At 28.7% G+C, this 19,597-nt stretch overlaps 2 protein-coding genes and 1 long non-coding RNA gene across 3 annotated transcripts in view; 2 read left to right on the forward strand and 1 right to left on the reverse strand.

Moving 5' to 3' along the window:
* Positions 1 to 961, forward strand: part of LOC106687226 (sialin) — a 30,022-nt gene extending 29,061 nt beyond the window's left edge. The window contains exon 11 of the mRNA XM_014430986.2: positions 833 to 961. Coding sequence (XP_014286472.1) covers positions 833 to 851 — 19 coding nt within the window. The 3' untranslated portion in view covers positions 852 to 961. The remainder of the gene's footprint in view (positions 1 to 832) is intronic.
* The window catches only part of LOC136796985 (uncharacterized), a 173,561-nt gene extending 163,679 nt beyond the window's left edge, over positions 1 to 9,882 (reverse strand). The window contains exon 1 of the long non-coding RNA XR_010844782.1: positions 9,740 to 9,882. This is a non-coding gene — a long non-coding RNA (uncharacterized lncRNA). The remainder of the gene's footprint in view (positions 1 to 9,739) is intronic.
* On the forward strand, positions 858 to 15,163 carry LOC106687225 (uncharacterized). Its single transcript, XM_014430984.2, has 15 exons — positions 858 to 997; positions 1,305 to 1,407; positions 2,583 to 2,734; positions 3,273 to 3,315; positions 3,395 to 3,566; positions 3,692 to 3,791; positions 5,417 to 5,477; positions 5,708 to 5,938; positions 6,604 to 7,047; positions 7,749 to 7,970; positions 8,793 to 9,122; positions 10,522 to 10,736; positions 10,833 to 10,971; positions 14,917 to 14,958; positions 15,046 to 15,163. Exons 2-15 carry the CDS (start codon positions 1,306 to 1,308, stop codon positions 15,079 to 15,081), a joined length of 2,289 nt encoding a protein of 762 aa, XP_014286470.1. The 5' UTR covers positions 858 to 997; position 1,305; the 3' UTR covers positions 15,082 to 15,163.
* The last annotated feature ends 4,434 nt before the right edge of the window (positions 15,164 to 19,597 follow it).

The following is a 19,597-nucleotide window of genomic DNA, read 5'->3' on the forward strand; positions in this document are numbered from 1 at the left end:
TTGTTTTCCTTATACAAATATTATATTTGTACATTAGTCACTACAATTTAGTTTTAACTTTTTTCCTTCATTAAACAAACGACTCATAACTTATAATAATTTAGGAAAATTATACATTTTTATTTTATTCATTTTGCTGTTAGCAGTTTTTAATTGTATCATTACATAAAATAAAATTACATAACTGAGCTATTTCATACCATATTTTAGCACTGTTTGTTGCATTTTTTTATTGCTTATATTTTTGGGTTTTTACTCGCCTAGAAATCTAGTCTGTTATGAAAATTAGTTATTATTAATTAAGAATATATTAGTCACTGTAAATTAAAATAGAATAAAAATTTATAACTGAATTGATAATGAATTAAAAGTAACTTTTAATTTGGTTCCTCAGCGAGGTCATGGATTATAAAGAGATTACGACAATGTATTACTCATTTTCATTAATTTACATCATGAGTAACCTGGAATGAAATTAGTTCTAGGCTACCTGAAGTAAATATAATCAGTCAGATGTAAGCAATGACCCAAATCAAAACATCCTATAGATAGATGACTTATGACCTTTCATTCACTCCAAATGATATAAAAATTGTAACTCAATTTATCATACCAATAAATATAAATTAAATGATAAAATATAAAAGCCAATTATTATTTAAATTAAGTAACAAGTTAGTAGATATATATTTATATAACACAACTAGAAATCGTATGATTGAGGTATGAAGAATCTAGGTGTGTTTTTTTGTAATAAATAAATTTGAACTTTTTTCATAAAAATTTTAAAGAATCTAAGTTCATCGTTTCAAGAAATTTAATTATGTTATAGGGAAACTACATTGCTATGACAGGCTAATGTTTTTGATTTGGCAACACATCAATCAATCGTGCCAATGAATGTGATAGACTAGAATTTCAATGTAGAGTAGTACAACTAAAGATATCAAGGCTGTGTCTTAACCCCAGGAAGAAGGAAAAGTGGATATATTTTTAGGTAAATGTTTTATATTTTCTAATGTCAATGCATACAATGGAAAGAATAGCAGTAAATTTTTATAAACTTTCACGTACTGATGGGAAACTGCCCGTGCAGTAGAATGCTCAATTCCCTCTTTACTGAAAGTTTAGTTAAACTATAAAAACATGTAAATTTAAGTAGAAACAAGAAATTATAAATGTCCAAAAACAAATCAACAATATTTTGAAACAAACTGAAAATATTTGATATTTTCAAGAAGAAAAAAGTTTATATTCAATAAATTTTCAAGATGGTAATAATTGTAATTTTATTTTATTCTTAGAATGTGTGAAGAATTACATCTTGAACGGCTCAATAACAGGATATCTTGGGGTTTTCGATTGACTGGCGGACTTGATTTCGGAACACCACTTAGTATTATAAAGGTATTTTAAAAATATTTATATATTCATTATTTATACATTTGAATTTATGGTTTTACATAAAATATGATAGTTTCTACTAAACTTGGCCAATGAAATTTACTCAGTCAGTTTGTGTAAGTCCTTAATAAGAACAACCAAAATATTCTGTTTAACAATTATTTTATAGACAATGTAGTGAATTGATTTTTGTTATGCTATAGTGCAGAATTATAGGTCAGCATAGGTAAACAATACTGTGTATATAGTAATGCTGATTTTAATTTCTATTATTTCCTATATTACTTCCAGCAGTTTTTTGATTGAACTCTAAAGGCTAAATATATGTGTGTAAATTTTTCAATAAAAATATGAACTCCTGGAATTAAACTAACATTTGCAGCTTTGGGGTTCAAATGAAAAACGAAATTGAATTGTTTTATAAAGCCGAGTGTATGTTTGTTTTTTCATGCTTATTTTTTCTCTCTCTTAAACGTTAATTGTACTTGTTACTTTTGTCATTTTGAATAACTTATGTTTTAAATTTTGAAATTTAATCACTGCTGCAATATATCAAGTAGTTAAACTCTTCCGTTAAGAAAGAAATCTAAAAAAGACTTGAAGAGGTTTAAATTTCCTAATTTTATTCTGTTTTTATATTTTTATTCCATTTTCTTTCCCAAAGTTTCTTATCAACACTTTTTACATAAAATCATTTTCATTAAATAGATTCCATTATAAAGTATCGATTTTTAAAAAATCTTTAATGAAATGATGTATTGATTGGACTATTGAGTCCATAGTGTAATCTAATATTCCACCCATGACTCAATTTAATTTTTAGCCCATTTCAGTCTTCAACAAATTTTACTATAAAATATTAATTACAATTTTACTAATTGTACTTTTAGAACAATTAATAAAGGGTGTTTCAATCATAAAATGACTTGATAAACTTTTAAACTAACTAATTATTAAGGACTATATAAACCTTTTGGGCTCTTTCTACACATTACATTATGATCTCTTATTTCTACTCTCAGCTAGAGAGTATTCTGTTACATGATTAATAACTATTAAAAATAATAATTAAGAAAACACCAGGATGAAGAAATCCTTAATGTTTCATGATTGAAAGGGTTAATAGGCTCAACCCTTAAACAAAGGGTTTTATGTAGTTGAACTAAGTTTTATTTTAGGTCACAGGTGGAAGTGTAGCAGAACTAGGTGGAGTGCAAGTTGGGGATTTGGTGCAAGAAATAAATGGACAGCCAACTAAGAATTTTACACATACAGATGCTCAAAATTGCATTGCTAAGGCACAAAATCACTTAAGACTACTTGTATTGAGGTAATATTTTTATTTAAGAATAATATTTAAGAAGCTAGCAATTATTTATTGAATATTGATATTAAGGAGTCATTAAAAAAATGATAAATGGATTAAAAAAAATATTTTAAACTCTCATTAAATAAATTTAAAATGCATAAAATCAGTTCTTTTGAAAGTGTGTAACCATTTTATGTTAAGAATAGTTAGATTTTTTTTTCATCTAATTGGCACTACTCTAATCATAGAGCTGTCAACCAATTAGAATAAATTAAGATTTAAAAAACAGGCCTCCACACTGTAAACAATGAGAGAGTTTTATACTATTAGTTTTTAAAAGTTTTAATAATGACGAGCATTATTTATTTTTAAGGAAATTAAATTTAAGTATAATTTATATATATCATTTTAAAAGCATTATTAAAAATAGTGAAACTAGTTTTAAAAATATATTTACAAATACAAATTCAAGTACATTCAAACTTATAACATTACTTATATAATATATTAAAGTATTACTTTCAATTCGAATTAATATATAATTTTCTCTTCCTGACAGAGGGAGTTTAGTAACACCGCCTATGACCCCATTAAGAGGAATGGTATGTCATAAATTTATATTTATTTTTTTAAACAACTTCGATATATCATCTCATAAGTACAATGGCATCTTTATTACAGACACCAGATATTGGATATGCAGAAAATGGTCATTATCAGAACTCGATCAATAATGTAGATTTAAACGAACGATTTGCTAATTCAACAGGAGATGGTTTCAAAGATGCTCCTGTCACCCAGCAGAAGATGGGCAGTTCAGCTACAGTGTCAAAGCCGAAATACAGTGTTAATGGTAAATTATATTAATAATACATAAATATTTTTGTATGCTTACCTGGGCATGTATTATGTGTTTGCAATACTAAGGTAAATTTAACCATTTAAATCGAAAATTGTACAAAGTAATATTTATTTTAGAGAAAGGACAGCTCCTAGCTGGGGATAGGGTCCTAACAGATGTTGAAATTGCAGAGCTTATAACAGGCAATGAAGAAGTTCTCGATGAAGGAGTATTAGGGTATGTTGGAATTTTACTATTGGCTTTAAATTTATATTGATAGCATTATACGAAATCATTATATTTTAAATGAGTTATATTTTATTAATCTTTACTTAAAGTATGATCCATAAAATAAATAAAGGGCTTAGGTAAGAATATGACAAACTACATGATGATTTTTTTTTTTAATTTTACAGTTCTTATATAATATTTTATACAGTTCAGATTCAATAATACACAAACAAATATGTTTGAAATGCGATGTTAGACAAACTAACACAATAAATAACTTTATGGAAAAACAAAGGAGCAATTTGAACAAAATTCTATTCGTCTTGTGGCTTGTCACATTCTGGACCCTACTATTGAAATATTTAATTGAAAATAGTATGTTGTTTATAAAGAATATCACTTCAAGGAAACTATTATATTACAAAACCGCTTAAATGAATGCCAAGAATGTCTTTCCCTAACTAGGAAATTCAGATCGCAAATTTAAATCAGCAATTAGCAATGACATTTGTCCCAGATCCCCCATGAGGTCTTGTTGGTCAAGAGTGTTTAAGCATTACTTTACCTACCAACCTAGTGTTAGAAGTGGCACCAGTTTGGATTTTATTTTTTGTTGAACCCATGGAATGAATCTTGATCTCTGCACTCTGATTAAAATAGAATGGTAATCGGTATGATGAACCATCCTTCCTGTCCTTGTACTGGTACTGGTGTTTGGTTGGGGGAACAAGTCCGGCAAGTGAGCCTAGTGGTCCTTTTCCCAACCCCTGGTGGCTACCTGAGTTGCCACCGGGTACTAATCAATGTATGGGGTATCAAGGAGTGTCAAGATTAATTTTTCGGGACTGCCGAAAAATAAATATTAACTGCCCCAGGTGGGAATCGAAGCTACAAAATTCCGAAACATCCCCTCTGGGAGGACCTACACCCCCACCTGCACGGCCATCACGTCCATATCCTTCCTGCCCTAGTTGTAGTTCATAATGGTTTTAAACCAAATCGATAAACGGATCCCTCTTGACGAATATAACCCTACCTTTTTAACTTCTAAATTGACAAACTTAAATATTTACATTACATTACTAAAAAAATTCAAATTGTAAGTTGTAACTGTAGTCTTATCTACATGAAGCTCTGTCTTGGTACTAAACAATCATAAGATGAGATACATTTCTTTCTTTCTAAGTCCTATCAATATTAACTGTAGACACAATGTACTTATTGCTCACGATATATCAGTTCCAGAGATAGGATTCTTCAAAATTAAATTAAATATTTTACACTGATTTTAAGTCGTAATAATGCCAAAAATAGTAATTTTATAGATACATCTTTTGACAATTATCCTGTTTAATGGTTCTATTTTATTTTTTATGTAAGTAGTAAAAAAGAAACCAGAGACATTGTTAGAACCGCTCTAATCGTTAAAAATAATGGATATGTATCAAACAAAAATAAAAAACAAGTTATTGTGAAATAGAAATTATTTTGTGAACTTACAGATAAAAATAATTTATATTCTGCCAAATTATCAGTTTAACATATTTAATTGTGACTGGTGTAAAGTAAAATAGTGGTTTTTTAAAATAATGGTTACTGATTGTAAAAAACTTATGACTTGTATTTTTCAGGATTAATTTTAAAAAATTTCTTCCTCAAGTTGACTTCATCAGAAAATCAGAAGTATTTAAGGTAAAACTCCTATTCAAATATAGTATTTTTTTTTTTTTTAATGATCGAAAAATCATTAACCATAGATGTTAACTCAAGAAGTTGGTGAGTGGTGCAATCAAGAAAGAAAGCATACACTTATGCCTTACAGCGTGTTTTTTTCCTTGATTGCACCACCAACCAACTCCTTCTTATTGCTATTTTTAATTTAAATTAAAATTTTTTTTTTTTTTAACTTATGAATTTTACAGCTTTTACAAAATGAAAACACAAAGAAAGAAATACCAGAACATGTTCAGCTGAAAAAAGATCCTAATAAGAGATTTTCAACATTCCTGCAGAAACCAAGTATTCCAAAAGAACCACCAGAAGGTGCCAAGTTTCTTCATTTCAAACCACCAAGGTTTTTACCAAAACAACCTGAAAAAAAATTTGAATGGCCAGTCCTAAAGTCTTGGCAAAGGCCCAAAAAGCCCACACCAGTAAGTGCTCAAGTCACAAATAACTTTAATATGATTTTAAAAAATCCATTTAGACAGTATCTTAGTCATATTTTTAATGTATTTCTATTTTTAGACAAAAACACACATTTGAACCCACATATGCTATACATTTTTTGTGATATTGTGTTTTATTAGCTATATTGATCATTTTTTCAAGAATTTTCATTTTGAAACGGAAACTTATGGCACGGTGTTCCTCGATTTCACTTGTTGATATAGATAGAGCCCAGCATTTTGTTGTGGAATGAACAAATTATCGATATATCTTATAAAACTCACACAAACAATTTTGGTAAGTTCCTTATTGCATATGTGGGTTCATTTAATATTTTATTTTCTGTTCAATTTAGTGATTAAAACAAGTTAAATATGAATTTCATAAAATCCAGTTTGTATATTTTTTGAATGGTTTATTACAATTAATAATAATTAAATCCCCAGGTCTTTAGTGATCTAATCGATTATATTAAAACAAAGTTTCCTTATAAAACTTTATTTAATATTTAATATAAATTAGTTTCTTCAAAGGCAATAAATATTTCTATTAAATATATAGTTTCTTAATAGAAGAAATGAAATTTAAAAAATGATTATATAAAATCAAGACAAGTTTGCTCATAATTATTATTATTATTATTTTTTAGGAACCACCCTCACATTCCGTTTTGTGGCTTTTCCTTGAAGAGAAGGGTGAAGAAATTATTGGAGGAAGATGGGGTTCAGATGCTGAAGAGAGAGAAAATATGAGTAGAAACTCCTTCATTGAATATGATAGAGATGAGGACTCTGTTTCAGTTACAAGCAAGGAATTTGGAAGAGAAAGCCAGATGTTAAGGATTGACGAATCATTAAATGAAACTGAAGAAGTCTTAAATGGTGCCTCTACAGCTCAAGTTGAATCTGATGAACATGAAGATCAGAATAGATTAAAATATTCATGGTACATTGAACAACAAGAAGGGGACATCTCAGAAATCAGAGAATCAATGATGGAAGTTAAGAAAGAAGTCTCAGATGTTGAAAAAACAAATGCTGATGTAAGAGAAGAGGATATTTCAGATATCAGAGAAGAAATGCAATTTGAAGAGGTATGGAATAGTCCTATTCATTTTTAGATTTGTTGATCAATTAATTTAAAAATTTAGCTCATTTTAAAATAAAAATCTAAAATTATCTTTATGATTATTATTTTGTTTTTCATCCTGTTTGTTTTCTGAAAGAGCAGTGCTTATTACAGTGTGAGCAAAGTCTGTGCATTTTTTTCACTTTAAATCTCTCAAAATAATATCTAATTTTTGTCTATTAAATATATGCAGGTATAGATTTTAAAGCAACCTAAGCATTTTTTGTTTTGTTTTAATTTTAAAAAATTAGAATTTCACCTGTAAATTGTTAAATATTGTAGCATTATTAAGCAAATGGTCATAAATGATTTAGTAGAAATTAATGAAATGGTAGGAAAAGGCTTAGTTTCACAGGTTGGAAAAGTTTGTATTATAAAATTGATAGAGGTTGACATGAGTTTTGAAACTATATCACGATCAAAGTACCCATATTTGGAAAGGATCCAGAATTTTTTGTTAATTAATGTATATTATCTAAAGCAAGAAAGGAGTTCGCATTGACATGTAACAGACTTTAATTATGCCTTGGTAAAATAACATTGGTTGAAAATAAATAAAATAAAAGTTTTTTATATCAATTTCAGTATCAATTATACTTGATCAGTATCTATTTATACTTGATATATATATATTGTTTAAAAGTGTTTATTTGTTTTTAATAACAGGGTTACTATGCTGAAGACATAGAACAGAGAACTACTGCAGATCAAGCTTACAATAAAAATGTTGTAAACAATGATTTGCTCAGTCAACTTTATGACATACAGTACCAAATTGAGGCATTAGAAAATGAAGTATCAAATGATGTTCAAACTCAGTTGCATGCAGTTAAGGAACAGTTGTCAAAAATAGTTGATGCCAAGACATCTCATCATAGAACATACCAGGTTAATAATTTATGAAATTAAAATTGAACCTATGGTTACTTTTTTTGACATACCTTAAATATAATTTTCTTCCTTTCATTTTAAACTAACAATTTACTGTTATTAAATATGATTTACCCATTATTTCCTATTTCTGAGGTCAATGACTAAACTTAAAATACTTTATTAATGCTAAATGTGTCCATGGAAAATACAGTTGCCCTATCTAATATTTATATGAAAAATAAAATTCTAAGGTGATTTGGAACCTTCTTAATCTTATCTGTAACATGCTTATGTACCTTTATTGTTATTGTTTATCCCATTCCCATTTTAATGAGAAACTTCTGAAGATCATCCTCTTTTTTTTATTTTCAAACCTTTGTAAGCTAATTTATTTGTTTTTGCACTCAATCCCCATCATTAAAATTACTTAAATACAATTAGAAGATTCCAAAAGTTTTTAAGATACTGACAAACTAATAACTACTGAATATTTCACTGATTAAGGCACCATCAGGTCAGAAAACAAAATATCACATTTACACAGACAAAATGCAACACCTTTTGTAACTTCAACAGTTACAGAAAATCATATCAACAAGAGATAATAATACATCAGTCCAAGACAGCCAAACATATTATTTTGTACTAAAGTAAGAATCACCTTAAAAATTGTATTTGAAATTACCAAACTGTAACCTTCAAACAATCAAATAAAATGAAATACTATAACTATAGAGTTTCACTATAAAAACATGATGTTATGCTTTTTTTTATTTTTTAATCACATAATTACATTACATAGTAAGTTTTGGATATTAACTTTTTCATAAACGATAGGTTGAAGAAGAACAGTTTGAGGCCCAGTTCGAAGGAAATTTGAAAACAGGAGAAAAAACAATACATTATGAAAAGTTTAATACACCTGATGGTAAAGAAATACGTGGGATAGTAGGAAATAAAGAAATCTTATCCCGGGATACTGCTGTTCATGAGGAGTCTAGGAAGACAGTTCAGGAAAATGTGAAATCAGATGTGGTTTCAACTGAATCTGTTAATAAAAAAGGAAATATCACAGAAACAGTTGAAGAAACTGTTGAGACATTTGAAGCTGAGATAAGTGAACATCAAGAATATGAGACAACTCAAGTAGAAATTGAAGGATTTAAGGTATATGTTCAAGCTAGCATTTAAATTTAAAATTAAATCCCAGGAATTTTTAATTATTTAAATATATATAAATATTTTTATCGCCTTTAAAATAAAAATTCAGGTAGCATATTGTAGATAACCATATATATTTGTATTCATCAAGGAAGACTATTGTTAACTTGCTAATTTTTCTAATTAAGTTATTTTAACTAATGCTTATTACTATTGTTAGTTCTTAATCTAAATATTTCTAACGTATTGTAAATAATAATGTATTTAAATAATATAATAAAAGGAATATGATTTATATATTGTTATTTTCACTGCATGGTATTAATTAATAAAAATAGTAAAGTTGTACCACTGAATATTTATTAATTTAGAATTATTTTTCTTATTAAATCATGAAATAAAGAGAAATGCTTATATGTGCTTCTATGTTTTGTAAAGGAATTTTTGAAATTTCAACATTTATTTTTTTTAAGTTATTGGTAAAAATCATACCTAATACAAAATATGAACACAATAATATATCTAGCAATCAATCTTCTAAATTCATAAACTTCAGCAAGAAATTTATCTAGTCAAAATTAAATTATAAATAAAAAAAAAATTAAAAGAATTGTATTACTTACTATTGATAATGAATTATTTATGATAGCTGAATGGGTATATTTTAATTTTAAAAACAACACTACAATTATAAATAAAATACAGCAAAAATTGCCTCTTGTAATATCTATATTCAGTTCGCCAAGTAAGTAGTATATCTGCTATGCCTCCAAGTAGTGGGGATTAACTATCCAACTCTCCAATATCTTACTAAAATTCTAGATAAGAGTGCTCAAATGGGAATTCAGAATGACGTTACTCTTTTTTTTTACAAAGGGAGTCATAGGAAACAGATAGGTGTGTGGAGGGGGCCAAGTTAGATTGGTAGTGGCTGCATTATTTTAGTGTAGTTGTTGTTATTTTAAAAAATAAAAAATAAAAATAATACTGAAAGGAGGAATGTATTAAAATTTTAGTAGTCTATGAGATCTAATATTTCAATAGAAACTTGTTTTAAATTTCATGTTGGAATTTGTATTAATTTATCAATTTTATTCAATTGTACTTAAAACCATTTCTTGTTTAATATGTTTTAATGAATCTAATATAAACATCATATTAAATACATGATTTTAAGGTTATAAGATTTATTATATTACTATCTTGTCAATTTATTCTTCATTTTTATTTATTTCCTAAACATGCAAAAATTAGCATTTGGAAGCATATCATTCTTATATGATTTACTAATCCATCTAATAAGGAGGATAAATTAACTTAAATATTGTATATGAATAGAAAACTTAGTAGATAATTACTACAGCAGTTATTGCCTCGGAATGCGAATTTTGTATTTTTTTAATAGGGATATCAATATGAAATTTTGGAAGCCCCAGATCCTGATGTGGAAGTGATAACTATTCCAATCAAGAAAAAAATTACCCCTATAACTCCACAAAGGCGCCCTATAGTTCTTCCAGGAGGAAGAATGTGGAGAAATCCTAAAGATGCAGAATATGAAGAATTCTATCAAGGAATACTAGTTGCACAGGCTGATGTTCTTGTAGGCTCAACGGAAAAGTAAGTAATATTTCTTTGATTTAATAACCTAAACCATATCAAAATTAATCAGCGGTAAGAAATATACTTGTCTATCTTATTAATATATTGTTTCAGTGTTAATTATACCAAATACATGCCTCCAAAGATTGATATGTCAACCTCTGAAGTGTACCGTTTGATACACGAAACTGAAGATTCTGTTAAAAAGAAGAATGAGGAAGAGATTCTTAAAGAAAAGAACTATTGTGAACCGGTGAGTTAAATCTCTCTGAATGAATAAAAACAAATTAAAATTACAAATGGATTGAATTTGTAAAATATTCAGGAAAACATAATAGAAATATTAATCTTGAGCTAAAACAACATTAATGAATTAACATTGGTAATATAATAAATATGTAGACAAGCATTTCTTTGGAAAACTACAAAAAAGAATATAAATTCAGAAACTGAGAAGAGTTTATAATTAATATAAATTAGTTTATCTATTGAGGAAGGGAATTCCTATAACATTTAGTAAAGTCAAAACTAGTAATTTTTATTCAGTGAAATTTGTTATATGTTTGAGTTAAAAACAAGAGTATTCCTTTCCAAAGTTTTCTGTAATGTAATACCACATGATTTTATCAAAGTAATATTTACTGAAAAAGTTAAATCATCTTAGGGCAGTAAAGTACTTAGCTAATGATTTTATACTGTTGGATTAAAAATTGGACAATATTAAATAAGATACCAAAATTCTGACAATATCTGGTAAAGAATTAAATTAAAAAAATAAATACATTAAAATGAAATATAAAAGCACTTGAAACAGCAAAAATTTCAGTCAAATAGGTATTACAGGGAAAACATTTGATTATGCATAAAAGTATCAGGAGTCTTATATATCTTTGAGAAACGTAGCAAAAATGCTTGTTATTTCTCTTCGACAAAATTAGTCAGTTTTCTCAAATATTACCTAACCCGAAGAACAATGCTAGGTTATTATAAAAGTCTTTGTTCATAAAATACGTTTCACTTAAATTGAAGTATAAAATCTATAAATTAAAATTATGATTCAAAATATAGACATTGTTGTCAATTTTGTTTACACATGTTTCAAGTTCAAGTTAAATTTGGTGGTGATATCAGTTTACCTGCTTGGATGTAGTCAATCCTTGTGCAGGTAACACAAGGACTGAAGAAACAGTATGGTTCTTTTTTCCCTTTTTTACAAGGCCTGGTGGGCCTTGTATGGTTATTATAACAGTTAGATTTTGTTTAATAATTGATTATGCAAGAGGGGAGGATATAATCTCATGCAAAAGACACCCCTATTTATTTACAACACTATAAATATTGAATAATTATGAATAATAAAAAAATATATGTAAATAAAATAAATATATGATAATAATAATAATTCTTTATAAGAGAGAAAAAAAAGAAGAAAATTTAATAACAAAAACATTTACACATTTAATAAAATAAAAAAACTGACTTCTAATTGTTAGAAAAAAAGAAGTTAATTTGAGAAAAAGACAGTATAAGAAATTATAGAATTTATAACAGAAAAGAACAGGGTTAGTGAATAGAAAATAGGTTTTATTATTTGGTTTGTAAATAAAACAGTAGATGGTGATACTACTCCTCTGACAGGAAACCTTTGTTTGAGCCAATCAGTCCTGGTGTCTATTAGTGGAAACAAACACTAAGACAAAGGCAAAGTCTTTGTTTATAAAACCCCTCCCTAGATTCCACAACAAATTGGTAACAGAGCATGGTTTAGAGCGTAACAGGATTAAGTGATGAGAATAATTCACGTATATTAACGGGTATGTAAGCTTAGAGATTTTATTTAGGACTAACCACCGAAATCAAACCAGAAAGGACAATGGACGCCACAGTATTCAGCATTTAAAAGCTTTCTGCAGAAAATGATGGGATCTATACCATGAAAATTGAAGCGTACTTAGGAGCAAAGGAACATACAAAGAAATTATAGAGAACGATCCGCTGAAGAAGATGCAGCTTGGAAAAGAAAAAAACAAACAGGTACTCCCTACTATTATTTTAATAGTTGGTGATGATATATTGCCATCAATTAGAGGTGAAAAGTGTGCAAAAAGGTTTGGGAAAAATTAAGAGAAAGGTATGAAGGCGTTTGATGAAAGGAGAAAGTGATTGATTTTATGTTTGACCTTGTCAAAATCAGGAAAAACATTGGTGAAACATTGGATGAATATCTTATGAGGTTTCAATATTTAGTTCAAGAGATCGCTCAACTGGGTAAATCCTTAACAGACAGAGAATTGGTGAGATATATCATTGAAGGCTTACCACCATATTATGATCCTGTTGTCATTGTTATTTAGGTTAATAGGAATATTAAGTTCAGTGAAGTAAGGAAAATGCTTTTGTCATTTGAAAGAAGGAATAATCTTCTTAGGAATGAATAAGCATTAAAGACATATCATAAAAGGTCAAACTTTTGTCTAAAAGCCTGCTTTATTTGTAAAAAAAAAAAAAAAACAGGTCACCTAAAAAGGGAATGCTGGCTCAACAAAAAAAATAATAGATGACATAGAAGAAATGGACCTTCGGATACACAAAAGCCTCAACCAAGAAGACAGCATAGAGCATCTTTGGCTAACGAATTTGCCTTATGTGCAATTACCAGAGACAATAAGTATTTGGTGGAGGAAGGAACCAAAGAAACAAAGAAAGATGGAAGGAGTACCAATAAAATTCATCAAGGGAAAATTAAAATAAAGACATGTAGCAAAAGTGATGAAAACAACCCTAACTTTCAGGATTTTTTGGTTCCACAGTTACCTAATGATCCACTGTCTGTGACCAAGTTAATTGAAAAGGTGAATAAAGTCATCCTTTCCCAGGGAGGAAGCACAGGAGAGAGTGATGAACACTTTAAAGACAAAGCTCCTGCAATGAAAGAACAAGTGACGTCTGTTCAACATCAAACATCAAGTTAAGGAAAGCTAAGAAGAACCAAGACAAAAAGAAGAAGCAGAAAGAGAAGCCTGCTGAGATTGATGGAAGGTTACAAGAATTAAAGGCTTTAACTGGTAACCCAGGACTATGTTTCAAAGAAGAAGACATTTTTTATTAAAGATTTTTACACCGAAGTAGATGAAGAATAGCTTAGATTAAATGCAGATCACTATAATTGAGACCTAGATGGAAACAATATGGATTGTGAAGCAAATAATTTAGAAGAGAGTAAGAAATATACTAGTGCTAAGAGGAAGAAGAGACCCAAAAAGAAAAGGACTTGATGAAGTGTTTGTGAAATATTAAATTAATTGGAGTGATGCAATAAAATTTAAAAAAATACATACATATAAATAATAAAATACAAATAAAATAAGGTAATAAATGAAAGGAAATAATAAAACATTTTTTAGGAAGGAAATTGTTGTAGAAAATAGGTTTTATTTTTTGGTATGTAAATAAAACAGTAGACAGCAACACTGCCCCTCTGACAGGAAACTTTTTTTGAAGCAGTGGGTCCTGGCGTCTATTAGTGGAAACACACTCTCTTTGTCTTTGTTTATAAAGCCCCTCCCTAGATTCCTCAACACAGAGCAGTTTTAGGTCATCTTGGGTCCTGGACCGTAGAACATAAGATGGAGAGAGTTGGAAGATTAAGCCAGCATCAGGCAACGCAATGTTAGTGTATTGTTATTAATGATTTGAGAATGGCAGGTACAGTTATGAGCCAAATTTATGCACAGTCAATTTAATGGTCCACTTGGTGATACACACACAAGGGACCTCAAATACTAAGCCAATCAGTTGCCTAGAGTAGAACAAATTCAAAGATAAAGAACTAGACTTAGAACTGGATGGGCTAATGACAGTAAATATGGCAGGAACAAGGACTTGAAATTGGCTAAATGGAAAAATAATGTAGTGTAGTAGTATAGTAGTATAGAATAATGTGATAGTTCATGTTTCAGAAAAGTTATAACTTTCTCAAAATTTCTGATTAAACAACTATTTCTTATTTGAGTATGAATACAGCTGCAAATCCAATGATTTTTAGTTTCAATATGAAAATGTTATTACCTGGTGTACCATAACTCTGAATTTTTTTGGGAACACAGCTTTCAAAGTTGATTTAGTAATACAGACACTGTTATTTCTGTTTCATTAAGTTTAATGATTATATTTTAAACTATAATATTTTGATTTTTAGATTAGCAAACGTCATTTCTATGCTGCAACTTTAAGGGAACCAGTAAGTTTAAATATTATATTGTAAATGTTTTAGATGTGTTCGTAAAATTATTTATACTTATTTTATCGATATATATTATTTTTTCAGGAACCAATAGGCGTAGTTGAACTTTCTGATTTATGATCTTAAAATAACCCAAGGTTAGGTGGGTAATGCATATTTTTGTGACAAAAAAAAAAGGAATAAGACCTCTACATTACATATATTTTTTTTTTTTTTTTTTATTTTTAGCAAGGTATCATGACCAAAACTTTTTATTTGTACCCTAAAGATTTTTATTATAAATGACACAGAATTTAATAAACATTTATCAAAAAAAAAAAAATTGATTTTTTTTTATTAGATCAGTTAATACTTGGAAGGTTATCAAGTAAAAGAAAAAATATGTTGTTAAAAATTTGATTATAATGCAGCTTTTAAAAATCAAGTTCTTGTAAGATTCTTTTAATTATATTATTAATAAAAATTGTCTCAATATTAAAGATTTTAAATGCTGCCTGTACCTTTTATCTATATTTTGGTACCAACTTCATTTTCAAGAATCTATTAATTATATATTTCTAAAAATTAAACTAATTGAATTTTATCAGCTTGGATCCTATTACTAGTCGATAAGTCCCAAAACTGAAAATTAATACTTATTAATACCTTCCATATACTTGTTCCAAAATACTTAATACTATAATTCCCTAATACTTATTTTAATCAATCCTCTCTAATGTGTGCTGAAAATTGAATTAAAATTTTAAACTATCTAAATATCAAAATTTCCATTTTTTAATGGATTAAGACATTTGAATTCGAAGTCGTAAATCTTGATTTAAAATCCAAATGATTTGGATATTTAAATGTTTGTAGGTTCAGTCCATGTAGAAAATTAAATTGATAAGATTCACCAAACAAGATAATTAAACATTCCAATAATTATAAAACTCTTCACCCACCCCAAAACATTAGTCTTTTTTTTATATATGGCATAAAAACATAAATCCCATATAAATACAAGTTTATTATTGTAACAATAAATATAAGATCTGATATTTAGGAAAGGAGCTTGAATTTTTATCTTGATGTTACAAATAAATACATTTATGTTCAAAATTGAATGTTACCAATGAAGTAAGTAAGCTTAATAGCTGTATCAACAAGAAACAAGATTTTTCTCTTGTGGTTACAATTATTAATTCTGAAATTGCAACTGAATGAACTTGTAATTGAAGGTTTTAATATATTTTATAATAGGTTGGAGTAGGGTATATGCTCATCCCATTAAAAAAAAATGGTGATGTTTGAGTGCCTTGTCTTGAAAATATTCTCATTGTGTTCTCTCTTATCTGATAATCTGTATGAACCTCATTGTTATATTTTAACTAGAGATCGTCCCATTTGCCCCATTATAGCTGTTGTTGATTTTTATCCAAATAAAAGGTCATTCCTGGTTTTTTCCTTAAGAAGAAAACAAAGAGTGCATAATATTTTGAACCTTTGGACACAAATTAAATAATGAAGATTAAAAAAAATATTTTATTGATCTAGCAATGTTAAGAAAAGAAATTCACATGTTCCTCCTTTGTTCAACATTGTATTGAAATACATGATTCATAGAAGAAACTATTTTTTCCAAGTTCATTTAAATATAAGCTAATACTGATTGTGTCAAGGTTCCTGATATAGATTTAATATAACTTAATCATGCTAGAGTAGGAAGCTGAAAAAATGTATTTAATGATTGAAGAGAATAATACTAGGCTTATATATTTAAAAATAAAGAAACCTCCTGGAGGGTATTGATGTTAATATCTGAATGAGTATTAAGGCCATCATCAGGCTAGCTGCTAACACATTGTCGGCGATGTTATATGCTCCTAGGAGGGATCGAGGACTGGGTCTGATTCACTACCAATGGGAAGCTCCTCTGCAGCATTAGTCCATTACCCAGCGACTGTCGAATTTTCCGGATGCCCTATTCCAGTCTATATGAAATTACAAAGCTGAAATCATGGCATTTGCCAATAGACTGGGTGTGGATCTGGGCTACCAAAGTGTGAGAGCTTTACAGCAGTCGTTGTGTGAGAATGCTTTCAAAGGATGGGCCAATTGCAGTTGGTAGGATATTGGTGTTCGCCATTTCAAAGAGACCCCAAAAGCTAATAGATATGCGTGTGAGAAGCAGGTACTCTTGGGTTCAGAATGGGCAAATGCCATAAAATTAAATATCAACTATATACCCTGATATATAACATAATTTCAAACAATTATTAGATATGATAAATTTTACAGCTATAGAATAAAATAATTTTATTACTTACGCATTTTCCTGCATGATTTAATTGTAAGAATACGTTTCACAGCAAGTATATGAGTCAAAATACGTTATTAGAACTCGAAACAATTTATTATTGGCACCCTGGCATTTCACACTACTATACTTTTTTTATCGTACATAGGAAGAAAGCGGATCCAGGATCTACCTCTAGAATGTTAAAAAAAAATCTCTCGAAAACTTGTTTCTATTACTTATAAATAAATACGACAAGCGCATTAATAATTATGTTTTTGATTAGAAAACAAATTTTATTTCAAAATTTAAATTATTTACTCTAAATTTATTAATAACGACTGTTTCCATTAGATGTATGGAATTTACCTGATACTCAGAAACGCCCCCCTCCCCAATTCCCAGATCCTCCATTGACCGCCTTTGCTAACTTTAATAATCAAATCAGTTACGAAGTTAAAATAATAATCATAATATAATTTAGTAATTATTGAATATATACTGGAAAAAATAGTTTATTTTAAATGAGAAAATCTTATAAATTTTTTATGTTACTTTTAGTTCTATAAATAAGTACTATGTTATATATTTAACAATTGACTGTATTACCGTATATAGTAAACATAACCGACTGTTTTGATATCTTTCAACTGGAACAACCCTAACCAAGTGAGATGAACTATATACCCCTGTGTGGAGTCCCAGGAGCCAGTGGACAGCAAGAAGAAGTTGAGTCTCTCTGTCGCAAATGCAGCAGGGAGTCTGAAACACTAGCTCATATGCTGGGAAAATGTCCCAAAAACTTCTTCCTTATAACATGCCGCCACCACAGGGTCAAAGAAAAATTGATGAAGTTCCTTGAAAAAAAAAACTTCACCTGCTTTGATGAGGTTTATTGTATTCTCATCGACAGATCCGTAAGATACACTAATATTATGGCATTCTCTAATACCAGTGGCACGGCTCTGGTCTTGCATCTAACTGTGAGATTTGAGAGTAATGACCTCGATCAGGTGGGTGGAGAAGAAAGGGAAAAGACAGAAATATATGAAAAATGCGTCCTCTTCCTAAAAGAAAAATTCCACGAGACCTTCAGAGAGAGAGAGAGTTCACCGTGAGAGGCCTCTGGTTTGGATCTTGCAGAACAATACCAGATAATACAAAGAGCTTCTTAGAAGACCTTGGTATTAGCATCGTGGATATAGTCATCTCGGTGGAAAATATTGGACTCCCTGGGAATCATACATCATCACCTGCATGGGAATTTGCTCTGAGATTATTCATTGTTTTATTTTTTTTTTTTTAGTTTTGGAACCTGTCGATTTGTGTTTTAACTTATTTATTCCCTTAACTTATTTATTCATTAAATTATTTCTTTCAACTTATTTATTCATTCAAGTATTTCTTTTAACTAACTTTTTTAAAAAAATCTATTTATTACTTTTATTTTTTAATTTATTTATTTATTTGTTTTTCTGTAAACTGATCTACTGCTGTGACTATTGTGTCTTTCGTTTGATTTTGCATTGCTATCAAATGATAAATTCGTTTAGCAGATCACTGGAGAGGGTCTGAGAGAGTGAATTAGGGAGAATAAATTTGTCAATTAAATGAAATAAAATTGTCAAGTGGAATGAAATTGTTAAATAGAAAAAAAATATATTTGTATTTAGTGTGTAAATGAGTATTGATTGTAAAAGGAAATGGTAGGAGAAAACAATTTTTTTTTTGTTATATTATGTAAATGTACATATTGTATATATGTCTGATCATGGATTGATTAGTGTAGTCTGCTATGTATTTTGACAGCCCAATGTATTTGGGTAGCATGCCTAAATAAAGCAATTTTCTTTGTGTATATTAAGTGTATATTAAGAGGCTCTGTGTCAAACTTCAAATTGTTTAATCATTACCAGTAATGAAAGGCAAAACATTGTAATTTCAGCTGAACTGATTAACAACAGTTAGTTGTTTGTTTACCTGAACAACCCTATTAAGAATCTATAAAAAGGTAAGTAAGATGCCCAAACCATGAAAAAAGGTATTTTGGACAGGAAAGGCTTACGACAAATAACAGGTTTTATGAATCTAAAAAGGTAAGTAAGATGCCCAAACCATGAAAAAATGTATTTTGGACAAGAAAGGCTTAAGACAAATAACAGGTTTTATGAAACAAAAGCAACAGAAAGATAAGAACTTCATAATTCATTTTTAAAGAGAAGACTATGAAGTTGAGCCAAGAAAATATTTATTTTACTTTTTCAACATAACAAAGGGTCAATTGAACAGAATTAAGGTTTTTTTCAAGTGTAAAATTAAATGGTTTAATTTTAATAAAAGGGTAGACATTAAATGGAAAAA

Source organism: Halyomorpha halys, unplaced genomic scaffold, assembly GCF_000696795.3.
Source record: "Halyomorpha halys isolate HHAL.00 unplaced genomic scaffold, Hhal_1.1 Scaffold932.1, whole genome shotgun sequence".
Classification (NCBI taxonomy): Eukaryota; Metazoa; Arthropoda; class Insecta; order Hemiptera; family Pentatomidae; genus Halyomorpha; species Halyomorpha halys.

Coding starts and splice junctions, on each gene's coding strand:
- LOC106687225 (XM_014430984.2), top strand. CDS start 1,306: ATGTGTGAAGAATTACATCTTGAACGGCTCAATAACAGGATATCTTGG. Junction 3,316..3,394: donor TGACCCCATTAAGAGGAATG/GTATGTCATAAA, acceptor TCTTTATTACAG/ACACCAGATATTGGATATGC. Junction 9,123..10,521: donor TAGAAATTGAAGGATTTAAG/GTATATGTTCAA, acceptor TTTTTTTAATAG/GGATATCAATATGAAATTTT.